Source organism: Tamandua tetradactyla, chromosome 12, assembly GCF_023851605.1.
Source record: "Tamandua tetradactyla isolate mTamTet1 chromosome 12, mTamTet1.pri, whole genome shotgun sequence".
NCBI lineage: Eukaryota > Metazoa > Chordata > Mammalia > Pilosa > Myrmecophagidae > Tamandua > Tamandua tetradactyla.
This window is the reverse complement of record NC_135338.1, coordinates 85,967,797-85,984,070: the sequence shown is the minus strand read 5'-3', so window position 1 is coordinate 85,984,070 and position 16,274 is coordinate 85,967,797. Positions and strand designations below refer to the sequence as shown.

At 39.4% G+C, this 16,274-nt stretch overlaps 1 protein-coding gene across 3 annotated transcripts in view; it reads right to left on the bottom strand.

The window, feature by feature from the left end:
* LOC143652448 (protein FAM169B-like) overlaps positions 1 to 16,274 on the bottom strand; it is a 212,003-nt gene that overhangs the window by 120,021 nt on the left and 75,708 nt on the right. For all 3 annotated transcript variants that reach the window (XM_077124073.1, XM_077124075.1, XM_077124074.1), the window contains exon 2: positions 9,318 to 9,448. In XM_077124073.1, the coding sequence (XP_076980188.1) occupies positions 9,318 to 9,448 (131 nt within the window). The remainder of the gene's footprint in view (positions 1 to 9,317; positions 9,449 to 16,274) is intronic.

The window sequence follows — 16,274 nt, the reverse complement described above, 5'->3', positions numbered from 1 at the left end:
TACCAATGTTTTTAGCAACACAATAGATAAAAGGTAGAAACAACCCACAAATCCATCAACAAATGAATGGATGAACAAAATGTTGTTCATACACAAATGGAATATTATTCAACCATATGAAAGAAAAGTTATGGATATGCTGCTACATGGATGATCCTTGAAAACATTACGCTCAGTGAAATAAACAAGACACATATAGACAATTATTGTGTGATATCACTGGTAAGAGATGACCGGAAATAACAAATTCACAGATAGAAAGTAGAGTAGCTATTACAAGGGGATGACAGGTTTGTTTGGAAAAATTAAAAATTAAAAAAATTTTAAAAGAAATATAAAAGATGAGTAAAAAAATAGGATAAAACAAATAAATAATGAGGGAGATAAAGGGTAAAAAATGGGTAGCTTGAAATACTGCTAGTCAGTGAGAGGGAGGGGCGAGGGATATGGGATGAATGAGTTCTTTTTTCTTTTTGTTTGTTTTTCTGGAGTGATGCAAATATTCTAAAAATGATAATGCTGAAAAAGAATACACAGCTATGTGCTGATATTGTGAGCCACTGATTATAAAATATGGTTGGACTTGTGTGTAGAGATGTCTCAATAAAAATACAAAAAAAATACAAAAAAAGATTTATATTAAGGTATTTGTCAAGTATATTAAATATATTACGCTTCATAAAAAAGTATATGGATCCCAAATACCATGGGAGACTTGTTGAATAAACTGTGACAATCTGCATTATGGAATACTATGCAAATGTGAAAGGAATTATGAAGAGCTCTATGAGCAGAAATGGAATGATATCTGAGATATATTGGTAAAGAGAAAAAAAAAGCTGCAAGAGAGTGTATAGAGTACGTTACATTTCGAAAAGGCAAAGGACATATAAGAACACGTGTGTGCTTGCTTATTTGCAAAAAGAAATAAGAAACTAATAAAAATTCTTACTCAAACAGGCTAGTGGGAATAGGTTGGAAGGCACAGGGCTGAAAAAAAAAAACCCAGCAGAAATTGGCAAACTGGACAAAAATAACAAGATCCATCTTGTGTGCTGTCTATAGGACACTCACCTTAGATAAATGGACACAAAGAGGCTGAAAGTAAATAGGATTTTAAAAAAAAAAGATATTGCATGCAAACAAAATGGTGGTTGGCTATGTTACTGACAAAAAAAAATAGACTTTAAATTTAAAAAGTTTCAAGAGACAAAGAAAGACATTATACATTCATCAAATACAATACATCAACAAATCGTTTCAAAACACAAAAAACAGATAGCAATAGCCAGGTAAAGGAGGAGATTAAAGCATTACTAACCATCGATGAGGAGGACCAGATCTGAAAATATTTTTAAAGGGTTCTAAATATGCTCAAAGAGCTAAAGGAAAGCACAAAGAACTAAAGGAAAATTTTAAAAAAGAACAGATAAACTCCAAGTGAATATCCAGAGAGAGATGGAAATTATAAAAAGGAACCAAACAGAGCTGAAGATCTCAGTAACATAAATTAGAAGTTCCCTAGAGGATAATACAATACTGTAAGTATAATGAACAAAGGTGAGTGTGAATATGGTTGAAGAGGAAGGCTAGGGGCATGCAAGGCACCAGAAGGAAAGACAGAAGATAAAAACTGGGACTGTATAACTTAGCGAAATCTAGAGTGGACAATGATGGTGATTAATTATACAAATATAAGTTTTTACATGAACTAGAACAAACGCATGTCACTATTACAAGGTGTTAAAAATGAGAAGGTATGTAGAAAAAATACAATTAATTCAAACCAGGATCTACAGTTATTAGTAATATTGTAATATTCTTTCATTAATTGTAACAAAGACAATATACCAAAGCTAAGTGTCAATAGGAGGAGGATATAAGGGAGGGGTATGGGTTTTTATTTTCTTTTCTTCTTTCTTTTTGGAAGAAATGGAAGTGTTCTCATACAGATTATGGCAGTGAAGACATAATTATGCAATTATGCTAGGAGCCACTGATTTAGGATGATTGTATGGTATGTGAATAAAACTATTTAAAATTTAAAAAAAAAAAACAAAGTTCCTTTAAGGAGTTCAGCAGCAGATTGGAGCTGGCAGAAGAAAGAATCAGAGAACCTAAAGATAAGATGGTTGAAATCATTCAGTCTGAGGAGCAGAAACAAGAAAGACTGATGAAAAGTGAAGAGTCTGAAGAACTTGTAAGACACCATCAAAGTACATCACTATATGCATTGTGGGCATCCCAAAAGAAGACAGAAAGGGGTAGAAAGAATTATTCAAAGAAATAATGGTTGAAAGCTTCCCCAATTTAGTAAAAGACATAAATATACACATCCAAGATGCTCAACAAACTCCCCACAGGATAAAACCCAGATAGACCCACACTGCAACATGTTATAATCAAACTGTGAAATGCCAAAGTTAGAGAGAATTCTGAAAACCACAATAGAGAAACAATGTATCATATACAACAGAGCTTCATATGATTATGTGTCTATTTCTCATTTGAAACCACGGAGGCAAGATGGCAGTGGGATGGCATCTATAAAGTGCTGAAAGCACACACACAAAAAAACTGTCTTTCAAAAATGAGGGTGAGATTAAGACATTCCCAGATAAACAAAAGCTGAGTAGTCAGCTACCCTGAGACCAACCTTAAAGAGAATTCTGGTTGAAAGGAAAGGACACCAGATAACAGATTGAAGCCACATGAAGAAATAAAGATCTTCAGTGAAGATAATGAAATGGGTAAATATAAATGCTCCTACTATTGTATAATTGATTAATTGATTTCTAACTCTACTTTTTACTTCCTACAGATCCAAAAGGTGAATGTATAAAATGTAATGACAAATCCGTAGTTTTGAATTCATAATACATAAGCATGTAATTAGTGATAAGAACTACATAAAGTTGGATGGACAGAGGGCGTACAGGTACATTGTTGGTGTATATTACTGATGTTAAGTTGGTATCAAAGCAAACGAGAGTGTTACAGATTTAGGACATTAAATTGAAGGTCCATGGTAACCACAAAGAAAGTATCAGAGAATGTGCATGCTGATAGAGAACTGAAGTACACTTTGCCAAGGACAGGGTCAGGAGGAATGGGGAGTTAATGTACAATGGGCATAGGGTTTCTCTTTGGGGAGATGGGAGAGACGGAAAGATTTTAGTAATAAAAACTAGTGAGGGTATCACAATATTGTGTACGTGATTAATCCCACTGAATGGTATGCTTGAGAGTGGCTGAGAAAGGAAAGTTCATGTTGTACATATGTGCCCTTAATTAAAACAAAAAGAGCAACTAAAAAGGCAATGACAACTGTAATACACGACCCTGGATGGGATCCTCTTGAGGAAAGAGGCTCAAAAGAACATTATTAGGACACAGGAACAAAATTAGAATACAGAATGCTAGCTTTATATCAGTGTTAAATCCCTGTACTGGATAAGCACTTAAGGCAGTTACATAAGTGAATACCCTTGTTCTTAGGAAATGTGCATGGCAATATTAAGTACTCAAGGAGCATGATGTATACAACCTAAACTCAAGTGTTCAGAAAATGGATTGATAAATAGATGGAAAGAGAGAGAGAGAGAGGGTGGGAGAAGACAGAGGAGGGTGGGGAAGGATACATTGAAGCTTTCTCTATGGCGTTTGTATTATCTTTTAACTGTCCTATAAGTTTAAAAGTATTTCAAAATATTTTTTAAAAGTGTAACACAGAAAGAAGATATAACAATTACAGCATATGTGTATCTAACAACACAGACCCAAAGTATATAAAGCAAACATTGACAGAAGTGAAGGAAGAAATAGAATTCTAAAAGAATTGAAGTATGTTAATATATCTCAACAAAATTTTCAGTAAAAAGAAATAATAGTAATATTTGGAGATTTGACTACACCACTTTGAAAAAACAGATAGATCTACCAGCTAAAGATCAATAAAGAAATAGAGGCTTTGAACCACATGATAACCCATTTGATCTCACAGACATATTTAGAACATTCGACAGGACAACAGCGGAATATAGTCTTCGTAAGTATAAATGGATCATTCTTCAGGATAGACCATATGTTAGACTTCAAATCAAGTTTTAATAAACTTAAAAGGATTGAAATTATACGAAGTATCATCTTCAAGAACAACAGAATGAAACTAGAAATGAATAACATAATGAAAACTGGAAAATTCACAAATATATGGAAACCAAGCACATTCTTAAACAACTAGCGGGTAAAAAAGTAAATTAAATTAAATTTAAAACTAATCACTAGGGAAATTGGGAAATACTTAGAACCAAATGAAAATGAAAAGATAACATTCCAAAACTTGTGGGATGCAGCAAAGGCAGATCTCAGGAAAATTTATACCTGTAAATGCCTACATTACTAAAGAAGAGAGATTTGAAACCAATAATCCACCTTTGCATTTTGAGGAACTACAAAAAGAAGAGAAAATTAAACCCAAAGTTCACAAATGGAAGGAACTAATAAGATTAGAGTGGTAATATATGAAATAGAGAATAGAAAGCCAATAGAGAGAATCCACTAAACTAAAAGTTGGTTCACTGAAAAGATCAATAAAAGTGACAAATTGTAGCTAATTGACAAAGACCAAAAGAAGATGCAAATACCTAAAATCAGAAATCAATGTGGATCAATTATGACTGCTCTTACAGATATAAAAAGGATTAAGAGAATACTATGAACAACTGTATGTCAACAAAAATTAGATAACCCAAACAAAATTGACAAATTCCTAGAAACACACAAATTACCTAGACTGACTTAAAAAGAAAAAAAAAATCTTAACAGACCTACAAGAAATAAAGTAATTGAATCTGTAACCAAAAACCTCATCAAAGAAAAGTGCAGGACCAGATGACTTCACTGCTGAACTCAATGAAATATTGAAGGAAAACTTAAAACAAATTCTCAAACTCATCCAAAAAGTCAAACAGGATGGAACACTTTCCAACTCATGTTATAAATCCAGCATTACTCTGATACTAAAGCCAGATGAAGACATCCCAAGGACAGAAAATTGCAGACCAATATCCCTTATGAATATAGATGCAAAAACCCTCAACCAAATACTAATAGACTAAATCCAAGAACTTATTAAAAGGACTGTTCACCACAATAAATGGGATTTACTGCAAGTATGCAAGGGTGGTCCAATGTAAAAAAAATCAGTATAATATACCACATTAATCTAATGAAGAAAAAAAAGATCATTTCAATTGATGCAGAAAAGACTTTGAAAATGAAACAATAATTCATGATTAAAACACTGAGAAAACTAGAAATAGAAGGAAAATTCTTCGACATGATAAAGGCCATTTATGTAAACCCCACAACTAACATCATATTCAATGGTAATAGACTTGAAGGTTTTCCATCTAAGATCAGACACAAGACAAGGATGCCTGCTTTTGCCACTATTATTCAAGATTGTACTGGAAGTTCTAGCTAGAGCAATTAGACTAGAAAATGAAATAAAAGGTATCCAACTGGAAAAGAAGACGTAAAACTATTTCTATTTGCAGACAATATGATCCTATATATAGAAAATCCCAGGGAATCCACAAAAAAAAGCTACTAGAACTCATAAATGAATTCAGCAAAGTTGCAGAGTACAAGATCAATACAGAAAAATCTATTGTGCTTCTATACACAGTTATGAATTACCTGAAAAGCAAATTAAGAAAACAATTCAATTTACAAAAGCATCTAAAAGAACAATATCTAGGAATAAATTTAACCAAGAAGTTGAAAGACCCGTATACATTAAACTACAAAACACTACTGACAGAATTAAAGACGACCTAAATAAATGGAATGACATCTGTACTCATGGTTTAGAAGACAATACTGTTAAAATATCAATACTACCCAAAGCAAAATGAAGATTCAATGCAATCCCTAACAAAATTCCAGCAGCCTTTTTTGAAGAAAAAGAAAATCGACTCCTCAAAATCCTATGGAATCGCAAAGGGCCCCAGACAGCCAAAACCATCTTGAGAAAGAAAAACAAAGTTGGAAGAATCACACTCCCTGATTTCAAAACTTACTACAAAGCTGCAATAATGAAAACAGGGTGCCACTGGCATAAAGGTAGACATTTAGACCAATTCATAAATCTAAATTGGAGAGAGATATTGCCAATTCAATTTTTCATAGAGTTGAGAGGCCAGAAATAAACTTATAATATCTATGGCCTGTTAATTTTTGACAAGGGTGCTAAGTCCATCCAGTAGAGGAAAGTGGTCTATTCAACAAATGGTACTGGAACAACTGGAAATACACATGCAATTGAATAAAGTTGGACTCCTACCTCTCATCATACACAAAAACGTTAAAATGGATCAAAAAAAATGAGTTAGAACTAAAACTCTTAGAAGATAACATAGGAGTAAATCTTTAAGACCTTGTATTTGTCAATGGATGTTAGCTATGACATCAAAAGCATGAGCAACAAAAGAACAAATATATAAACTGGACTCCAACAAAATTTAAAACTTCTAAAGCATCAAAAGTCATTATCAAGATAGTGAAAAGATAATCTACAAAAGGGGAAAGAATATTTGGAAATTATATATTCAATAAGGGTTTAATATCCAGAACACATTAAAAAAAAAAAACTCCTGCAACTCATCAACAAAAAGATAACTCAATTTTAAAATAAGCAAAGGGGCTTGACTAGACATTTCTCCAAAGACAATACACAGATAGCCTAAAAGCACATGAAAAGATGCTCAACATCATTAGTTATTAGGGAACTGCAAATCTAAACCACGAGACAGCGCTTCATACCTGCTAGGATGATTGTCATAGAAAAAAACAACAACAACAACAGAAAGTAACAAATTTTGGCAAGGATGTGGAGAAATTAGAATTCTTATGCACTGTTGGTAGAAAACAGTTCAGCAGTTCTTTGAAAAGTTAAACATAGAATTATCACATGACCTAGCAATTCCACACCTTGATATATATACCCAAAAGAATTGAAAGCAGGATCTCAAACAGATACCTGTATGCCAAAGTTCATAGCAGTAATTCTCACAGTAGGCAAAAGGTGAAAACAACCCAAGTGTTCAACAGATGAACTGGAGAAACAAAATATGGTACATCCATACAATGGAAGATTATTTGCCCATAAAAAGGAATTAAGTTTTGATACATGCGACAACATGAATGAACCTTGAAAACAGTATGCCCAGTGAAAGAAACCTGTCACAAAAGATAACATATTACACGATTCCACGTACATGAAATTCCATAACAGGCAAATCTATATAGAGACACAAAGGAAATTAGAGGTAACCAGTGGCTGGGGGAAGGAGGAAATGGGGAGTTTTTACTTAATGGGTACAGAGTTTTCCGCTTGGGATGATAAAAATATTCTGGAAATAGCACTGATGATCATACAACTTTGTGAAACTATTTATACCACTTAATTGCGGATTTAAAAATGGTTAAAGTGATAAATTTTATATTATGTATATTTTACCACAATAAAAAGATGTTTTTAAAAAATGTGTACATAAAAGTCAAGAGAAAACATGCAAAAATGTTTACAGTGGTTAACCAGGGATGATTTAATTTTCTCTGTCCTTTGCTGTAGTTCCCAAATATTATATAATCAGCATGTATTAAAACCAGAAAAATTTATTAATATTATTGTATTTTGAATGTGTCAGAACAATTTTAGGTCTGGAATAAAGAGTTAATTGTAAAAAGAAAACACTTTTAGGCAGACCACAGTGATGAGATGTGACATATCCTCAAACCACTTCCTCATCTTCTTTTTTTGGCTGAAAAAAAAATTTCTTTGGGTTTAAAAAGAAAAAGTAAACCTGTATAAGCAATGAGAAGGTCCAATACCATTTCAAACTGGGCTATTTCAAACTTCAGAGTATATTAACAGCTATACTGTTACAGCTGACAAACGACCGTTTTCATAAAACTTTCTGTTTTTAGAGGGGGAAAAAAGAATAGGTATAAAATTATTCCAACATTTCTATCACACAGAAACAAATTATAGTAACAGTTATTTTATTATGTTTTTTGCTAATAAAATTATTCACTCACTGAGCATACTACATATTTGCTTTTAAAAAAAAAAAAAAGAACGTTATCCATAAATACACGTGAACTAGAAGCAGATTACTGAGAGTTCATTCTAAAGTACTTGAGGGCTAACACGTTCTTTACCACACTTCTCAGATTCCCTGGTATTCCCAACAGTCCTACCTACAGCTCACTTAAGAACAAGGCAGGACTGGACGCCCCTCCTTTCGTTTCGGGTTTAACTACCACTAGGGGGCGCTGGAAGCGCGTGTGGAGTGCCGGCTGCAGCTCCCCAGCGTGGACGTCACCCACGAGAACCGCATTCTTCTAGGAGTGACTAAATTCGCTTCCCCCAAATCACAAGGAAGCCACACAATAAACTGCACAAGCCATTGCTGTAATGAACTGTGGGACAACGTCAGTATAGTGAAATAAAGCCCTATCTTCCCCAGCCAATTTTACTAGCCAGAGAGCAATAATTTCTGGTACAGCTGAAATCTTTATACATATAAAACAAGAAAATCTTGTCTCTTTCAATAGATCAGCCTCAAGTTTGAAAGGAAGGTAGAGCCCAAGATTCACATATTCCTTTTACTTATAGCCAAAAGCAACAAACAAACAAACAAAAACTTTAAAATAACATAATTTTCTAATTTTGCCCAGGATCCCATCCCCCTAACAAATAAACGGTTTTCATTTCCATTTCCTTTCAATTTCTATTCCAAGATGCATAGAGCCTGATCAGTGTTGAAAATCACAATTGATATAAGTTTATTCCAGACCACAAAATTTTAGAACTGAGTCAAAACTCTGAGACCAAAGACCAATCTGCCCATTTTACAAATGAGGAAGCTGAAGCCTAGGGAAGTGTCATTACTGTCCCAATTTTAGCAATGAGACTCGCAAGACCCAGAGAGGTTAAGACACTTGCTCAAGGTCACACAGGAAATAAATGGTAGATGCGGAATTCACACCAGGCTATCTGACTCTCCCCCTTGCTCAGGCTCATGCAAGCATCAGTGGCAGAGCTGGGCTCACATTCAGGACTCAAGAATCCCAATTCAGGATAACTTTTGCTTCTGAAGGTGGATTTATTCTAAAAGTCACTCCTGAAGGTATTTTGCTTTTTTGTTTTTTAATCTATGATGCTCTTTCACTAACATCCTACTCTCTAGTAAAGAAAGTTAGACTTTATGCAGCTCTCTCACAAAAACAAAAAAATTCAAGTGTACCTGCTCCCCTGTGGGAAGAGAGAAAACTTCTGATGAGGGACGAGCATTGTCCCTAAGTGTGGCATAATAAGCCAGCGCTGCTTCCTGAAGCCCTTCAGGGTCATCCTCCAAAATATCCACTGGGTAGAGGCCTGAGGGAAAAAAGGAAAGGAAAGAAATGACATTAGTTTTATTCTTCCTTTTGTTAAAGAGAGGGTCAAGTCAGTCATTCCTTGAAAATTTAGTATATATATATCTCCAAATTGAGCACTTGCCTTCACATGTTTATCTATTTTAGAAAAGAAGAAGAAAAAGGCAGCACAGCCACCAGAAGAAAATATAAGACATTCCTAATGGTAGGTTTGGCACCAAGCCTGAGAAGAAATGAGTCTCAACGTGAGCCTTCTTAAGCTCCTGTGGAACTTCCTTTCATATCTTCAAACCACCAAATGATTTCCCAAGTATTTTCCTACCGAATCAGCCCCATGGTCAAGGGACCTCAAGGACTGATAAGAGCTGGTTAGATCCCAGAAGAGCTGGGTCTCAAGACCCAGCATAGGACATTATTATTTTGTCATCTTCTCTTAACCACACAGGTTCCTAAGATTCTGCTACTTCTCCTTTAATTGTAAGAGCCATTACATGTAATAACATGAACACACGAATGATTAGTATGCATTATAAAAACTGTATGTGCAAAATTGCATGCTCAAACACAGACTATGGTGTATCGTAATTTGCAGGTTATCCCCCTATCTCCACACTGTCAGAGGAAAATGTTACCCCTGAATAATGATACCAATTGATAAGTGCTTGAAAGCAGCAGTCAGCGTCCCTCACTGCACGTGCCGGAGACTGGCGGGCCTTCAGCTGGTACGTCCCCACGCGGGGAGCAGTCTGGTGCCCGTTTTGCAGCCCCTGCTTCTGATTCACATCCAGGCCTCCTGCAGGAGAAAGAGGCTGCCTCAGTGCAGTCCTCCCTCCTCAGGGAAAAACAAGCCTGGACATAAACTCCCACCTTCAGTCCCTGTAGAGCACCTTTCTCTCAGAACCGCTGCACCTCTGGTCAGCTACTTTTCAGGAAACAGAGCTGCTGTTGGAAGGAAAAAAAGGTTCAAGTCTTCAGTCTACTAAGTTTACCTAGGATGACTCTCACTGCTGTCCGTTAGTTACGGGGGAGGGTTCACAGAGAAAATGGTAGTTGAGCACACAAGCAGGAACTAGGGCTCAGGGTTCGCGTCACCCCATCCCCTGGCCCCTCAATTTCAATGGCAAAAAGGCCACAGGCACACGGTGTGGTGAGGTGCTGAGCCATACGTCATCAGTCCACTTGTCCATTCCTTCAGGTATCTGAGCATGAAATTCACACACAAATTTAATATTATAAAGGCACTGATATAAACATTTCAAAGAAAGACACCAAGAATTAGTGGCCCATTCAGTGGTAAGGTGTACAATGCTGAGGGACTTTAGGAGCTCTCTCTGAAAAGGGCTGAGAGCCTCTACAAAGCCACAACATTCTACTGGGGAAGGCAAACACTTGGTGCTGTCTCTGTCTCTCTCTCTCTCTCTCACACACACACACACACGTACAACTGATTACACTTGGAGACATGACTCCCAGACAGAACCTACAGGCTCTCCTGCTTCTTCCTGTGACCTTGCAGCACAGAGCTGTGAAGTGACTAAATCCAAGGCCACCTTAAATCTGTCACTAAGACCAAATTCAACCTGCATCACTGATGTCTCAAGGCTCCCCTTGTTTAATTCAGGGCCTCAGCATTTTAGGACAGCCTCCGGCCTCTCCCCTTCAGTCCGTGTAACATAAATAAATAAGAGCAGCACCAAGCTGGGCCCGGACACCAGCAGGAAGCTGAGGGTTCCACATGCCCTATCTATGGTACTGAATCTACCCCAACTCCATTATACAGACGAGGAGGAAGTGGTAGCACCAGGACAGGGATCCAAGACTGTCTGATTTCATTATCTGTGTAAATCACTCAGATTATCTGGACTGGATTAAGCCAGTCTCCTATGCCAAGCCTCAAAGGCCCTTGCCCCTTACAATTTCAAGTGCTCTTCCCTGCAATGTCCCTACTCCAGGGCTCCTGCTCACTGGACCTCCCCTGCCTCAATCCTGCATAGCCTTCCTGGAGCCCCAAAGGGCAAGGGCACGGGGGTGGGAGGGGGGGTCAGTCCTGGGATTGAATCCACCTGCTCCTAGAACAGGACTGAACACACCTCCACCCCTCCTCGGCCCTGCAGCACCTGTTCAGGTGTGTGTATGTGGGCGGGGCGGGAGGGGGGGCGAGGAGGATGGATGAGAGGGGGACCGGCCAGCTCCCCAATCCTCCCCAACCCCAAACACATAGGATGAGAGCTCCTCTGGGAATATTTAGTATTCTTAAACCAGTTCTCCTCTTCTCATCCCCACTGTAAACCCCCTCCCTAGGCCTTTTCCATACTAAGCACTTTGTAAATGTGTGGAGCCCTTCAATTGAGTTCTCTACTGAAACTGCTATTTGTAGTTGGTCAAGTGGTTTCCCAAAAGAAAAGAAAAGGTTTGGTGCATGTTCACATATATAAATAATTAACAAACTGGAAAGAGAGGGCTGCTTCATTTCCGGGCATGCTGTACCCTGGTCCTCAGCTTGTCACCCCTAGGTGGAAACCAACTTCATTAGCTACCATTCTCAAAATCTTTTCTTCTTCTCCAGGAAGGCCACCTAAAGGGGTAAGGTAGAAAACCCAGCTCGATTTTACTCTTGCTGGCCCTATATTGGGGAAGGATGTTTGCCAGATCTGAGCCATCAGACTCTAGGGACGTGACAGGGCTGTCAGAAGGGCATTATCCACAAGCCCCGCTGCGAAGCCGGACTTGGCCCCTAGCGAATGCAGGAGGACACTGGGGGTTGACCGGCTGGGGATGGGGCACCCTGCCAAGGCCACGAGCCCTGGGCCCAGGGAGGCCCCTGCCGGCTTCCTCGCGGACTGCCAAGGCTTGCTGGCAGCGTTTCTGGTGGCGTGTGGTCAAGAGAAATGCGATGAATGTGTTTTGCTCCTTCGACGCCATGAGATCATTTCCCCTGCAGGTTAGGCTGCTGGGCGGGCACTCCCCCTCCCCCCCTTCCCCCCTCCCCCGCCAGGCACCTGCGCCTTCTCAGCACCCCCTAGTTCCTGGGGGCCCCAAAGGGTCTCCACGCTCTGAAGCCGGGAGTCCTAAGAAGGCAGAGTCCCGGTGACCCTGGGTGCAGGCTGCGTGTCCCCGTGCGGGATGTATGTGGGGGGGGGGGGGTGAGGACAAGCCGGGGTGCAAGAATAAATCCATCCTCCACGACCCCTCCAAAAGCGGGGGAACAGCAAGGCGGCGAGGGCCTTCCAAGTCACAAAATACGGTGACACACATGCCCATCCCCTCTCGACCAAATTCCGGAAGCTGGGCTGGCTGTCCGGTGACCCCAGGAGCCTGCAGGGACAGAGGTCTCACGGCCGCGCAAGGGAGGGTCACGGGGCCAGACCCGAACTCGGGCCTGGACGACCAGGTGAGGCCTGCTGGGCCTTTTTCATTTTATCTTTCCCACCAGTTAAATTCCCCCACTGGCAAGTTCGGCAGCTTTCCTCGGACACAGAAGAAGTTGGGTGGGAGAGAAGATGAGGAAGTGGGGAGGAAAAAGACGCTGTCCCCAAAGTGAATGGGGAAGGATAACCCCCTTGCCCTCCCTCGGAGTTCCCACCCAGCCCCTGGGCCGCCCCTCCTCCCCGGCCCCTCACCCCCCCCCCCCACTCCACCCCGGGCCAAAGAGGGACCTTTGCGGAGTAAACAAGTTTTACGCACGCGCCGGAGGTGAGCGGCAGAGGCATTGGCTGCACTGCTGCGGGAAGGCAGCGCCCGCACAGGTTTCCAGATGTGCAGTGCTAACAGCCTTGAGCGCCTTGAACCGAACAGGAAATATTTTTTCCAAGCCGAAAGAATGTAATCTTTTCGGTATAATTTTAAATGCTTTTAGGAAAAACGCACGCAGTTGAAATTATAATTCGTTGCAGACTGTAAAGAAATTGGAATCCCCAAGACTAGCCCAAATTTAAGAATTCAGTTTAAGCATATGTTTGCGTAGTCAGGCGAAAAACAAAACTAGTGGTACATTTTAAAGCATTCTTCTAGAGAAAATTGTTAAGTCATTGGGGAGCTTTGTACCAAAGCTGCAGTTCCCAGGGCTGCATGCACCCATTACCACATGCCCAAGCCACTGCCTGCCGGCCACTGCCGATCAATCCGGCAAAACCTGATGTTAGAGGGCTTCCCCACCACATTCAGGTCCTTCCGATGTACACAGTAACGGCAACTAATGAAGACTCTGAAAAAGGTCAATGTGCTCCACTTAAAATTAATTCAGTATTACTTTCAGAATATTCTCTCCAAATACCATTTTCCTGTGAAGAATAGAAAATGCCTTTCATTTTTGCAAAGTGTAATTTTTTTCATCAGTCTGTTATTATGAGAACTGTTAATGAAAATATTTTAAATTTGACTAGTTCTACTCTTAAGAACGCTGACTTTTCTGAAATCTTCTACCTGGCAGTAACTACACAACATTATATCACTGGAAATGTTGGCTATAAAGCACTTATTTTTTTTAGTAATGTGAGTTTTCACTCTTCAATTATAGTAAGAACAATTCTGGCCCAGGATATTATATAAAAAACATTTTTAACTTACAAAATTATAAAGTCATATTCTACTTTTGTTTTTTAAAAATGGTTAAAACTGGATATCTTACAGAATTTTATTTTTTTCATTTTTGCTTTTATTTTTCATGTTATGTGGCTTGTTTTTCTCCTTCATAAGTCAATTTTCTTCTAAGAGGAAGTTTTTAATAGAAGTAATCTGTTCCATGGAAGATATCCAGAATGGGTTCAGTGAATAATTTCTAATCAGAAATTATTTCTGATACTGAACCAATGAAGTCTCTGTGAGGGTCTGAGCCCAGGGGTTCTACACAGCCAAAGGGAGTGGAGGGGGAAAGTGCCTAAAGGGAAGAGATTTCCAAATGCCAGCTCAAATGCTCAGAGTTCAGGACCTAGAGTAAACCAAGCATGTGCATGCACTGGTGAGGTGTATCCAATCCCCAGAGCTGTGCATCTTTAGGCTGTCTGTTTTAAGAAAACTCAGTATTCACAAATGCAAACTTCATCCTGAATCTCCAAAGCATTCAACAGAGTATACCTCAAAATTGAGAGCTACTTTTAACTTCATGTATGTGTTGTTGTTTTTTAAATTGTAATTGCACCCTTGGTTGTGCATTTAATACCTAAGAATCTAAGGTTTGTCCCCATATCACTACAACTTTCCTCACATCACGTTAGTATTTCCCCAAGAGCGTCCTGTGGAATGCTAGATTTCATGCTGTGAAGGAGGATTTTGGATGCCAGCAAGTCTACGAAAGGTTGGCATGTTAAGGCACTCAAGCTCAGTAGTTCTCCACACCTGTCAGCAACTTGGAACAGACAAAAATCCTGCAGCAGTGGAGTTTGCTTAACCCAGCATTTATTTATCACACTTATTTAACTAGAGACCCCTTGTCCCAGAAAACTGACTGACAGCTGATCAAACACACTTGGGGGAAAAGTGCTTTGAAATCATGTCAGGACAGGAGGCGCCATCATGTTCAGACATACCAAAAACAGGCAAGTGCCTGGAGCTAAGGGTCAGAGACCAGAACCCACCACAAGGAAAGGTGGCCACGGCCATGGCATCAGCAGACCAACCCTCCCCTCTACATAGAGGAGGAGAGAACAGAAGGTGAAGCAAATAAACACTGGGATATTTTTGTTTTTAATTTATTTTTTTGATGAGAATCTTATTTGCCAAAATATTCTTAGCAAAGAATTTGAAGAAAAAAAAAGTTGGAAGACAAAATGTGGAATATGTTAGAATGTTTTGAACAGATGAGCAAAATTGTCAGGGAATGAAGGAGGTGCTGCGGGAGGTCGGCAGGTGTTGGCGGTGCAGCTTTTATTACCAAGGAATTGACAGGGAGCCTGTTGCTCTGTTATCACATATTTAGTGTTGGCCACCTTGCAACTTGTCATTGCCTGGCTGAGAATAAATCATTTGTCCTGAATCTAAAATGGTGAAATATGCAGATCATTTTATGTGCCGCCCACACAAAGGTTTATGTCATCCCAATTGCTTTTAATGTGAAGGTCTCATCGTCTGAGGGTTGGTGCTTCTTACTTTTAGACAATGATAAAGGATAAAACTATTTTTCTTCCTCAGTCATTCAAAAGAACATGAGGTGGGATTAAAACATACTGTTCCTTTGGCATGCAAAGAGGTATCCCAACTTGGGGATGACAGGGGGAAGTAATATCTCAAATATCTGCTTCCATGTGTGGTAAGCAGAGGTCCCTCGCAGGTACACTAGTGCAGGAAGCTTGGGTGTCCCTCAGCCCTGAACTTGAGCTGCTCTATCCCTGTGGGCATCATCAGTGTGCTGTATTTGTCTTACCTTAAACAGGAAGGCAAGAGGGCTTTGGTGTACGTGTAGGAGAACACATTGAGGGCTCAGCTCTTTGGTTCCTGAATTTAACTGACCATGAACTTGTAAAAATACCAAGCCCTACCACGAAGAACACAGGCAGTGGTACTGAGGCTTCTGGGAAAATACTGCGGTGAGCCAACTGCCCAGTGTGGGACTGGTGCCCCAAACCACACGTCATCCAACAAGGAGAGAAAAATAGCCCTCATCACCATCAAGCTGCCACTCAGTCTCAGAATAACATTTCTCAGAACTTCCCCCAAAATTGTAGCTGTTAGTGAACTTTATGAACTTTCATCCAAAAATCACATCCCTACTGGTTCATCTATTACATTTCATAGTCTCTGATATTTTCTTTGTGGTCACCATGGGGCTTAAATTAAACATCCTAAGTCTATAACAATCTTGTTTTCTTTGATACCAACTTAACTTCAGTAGC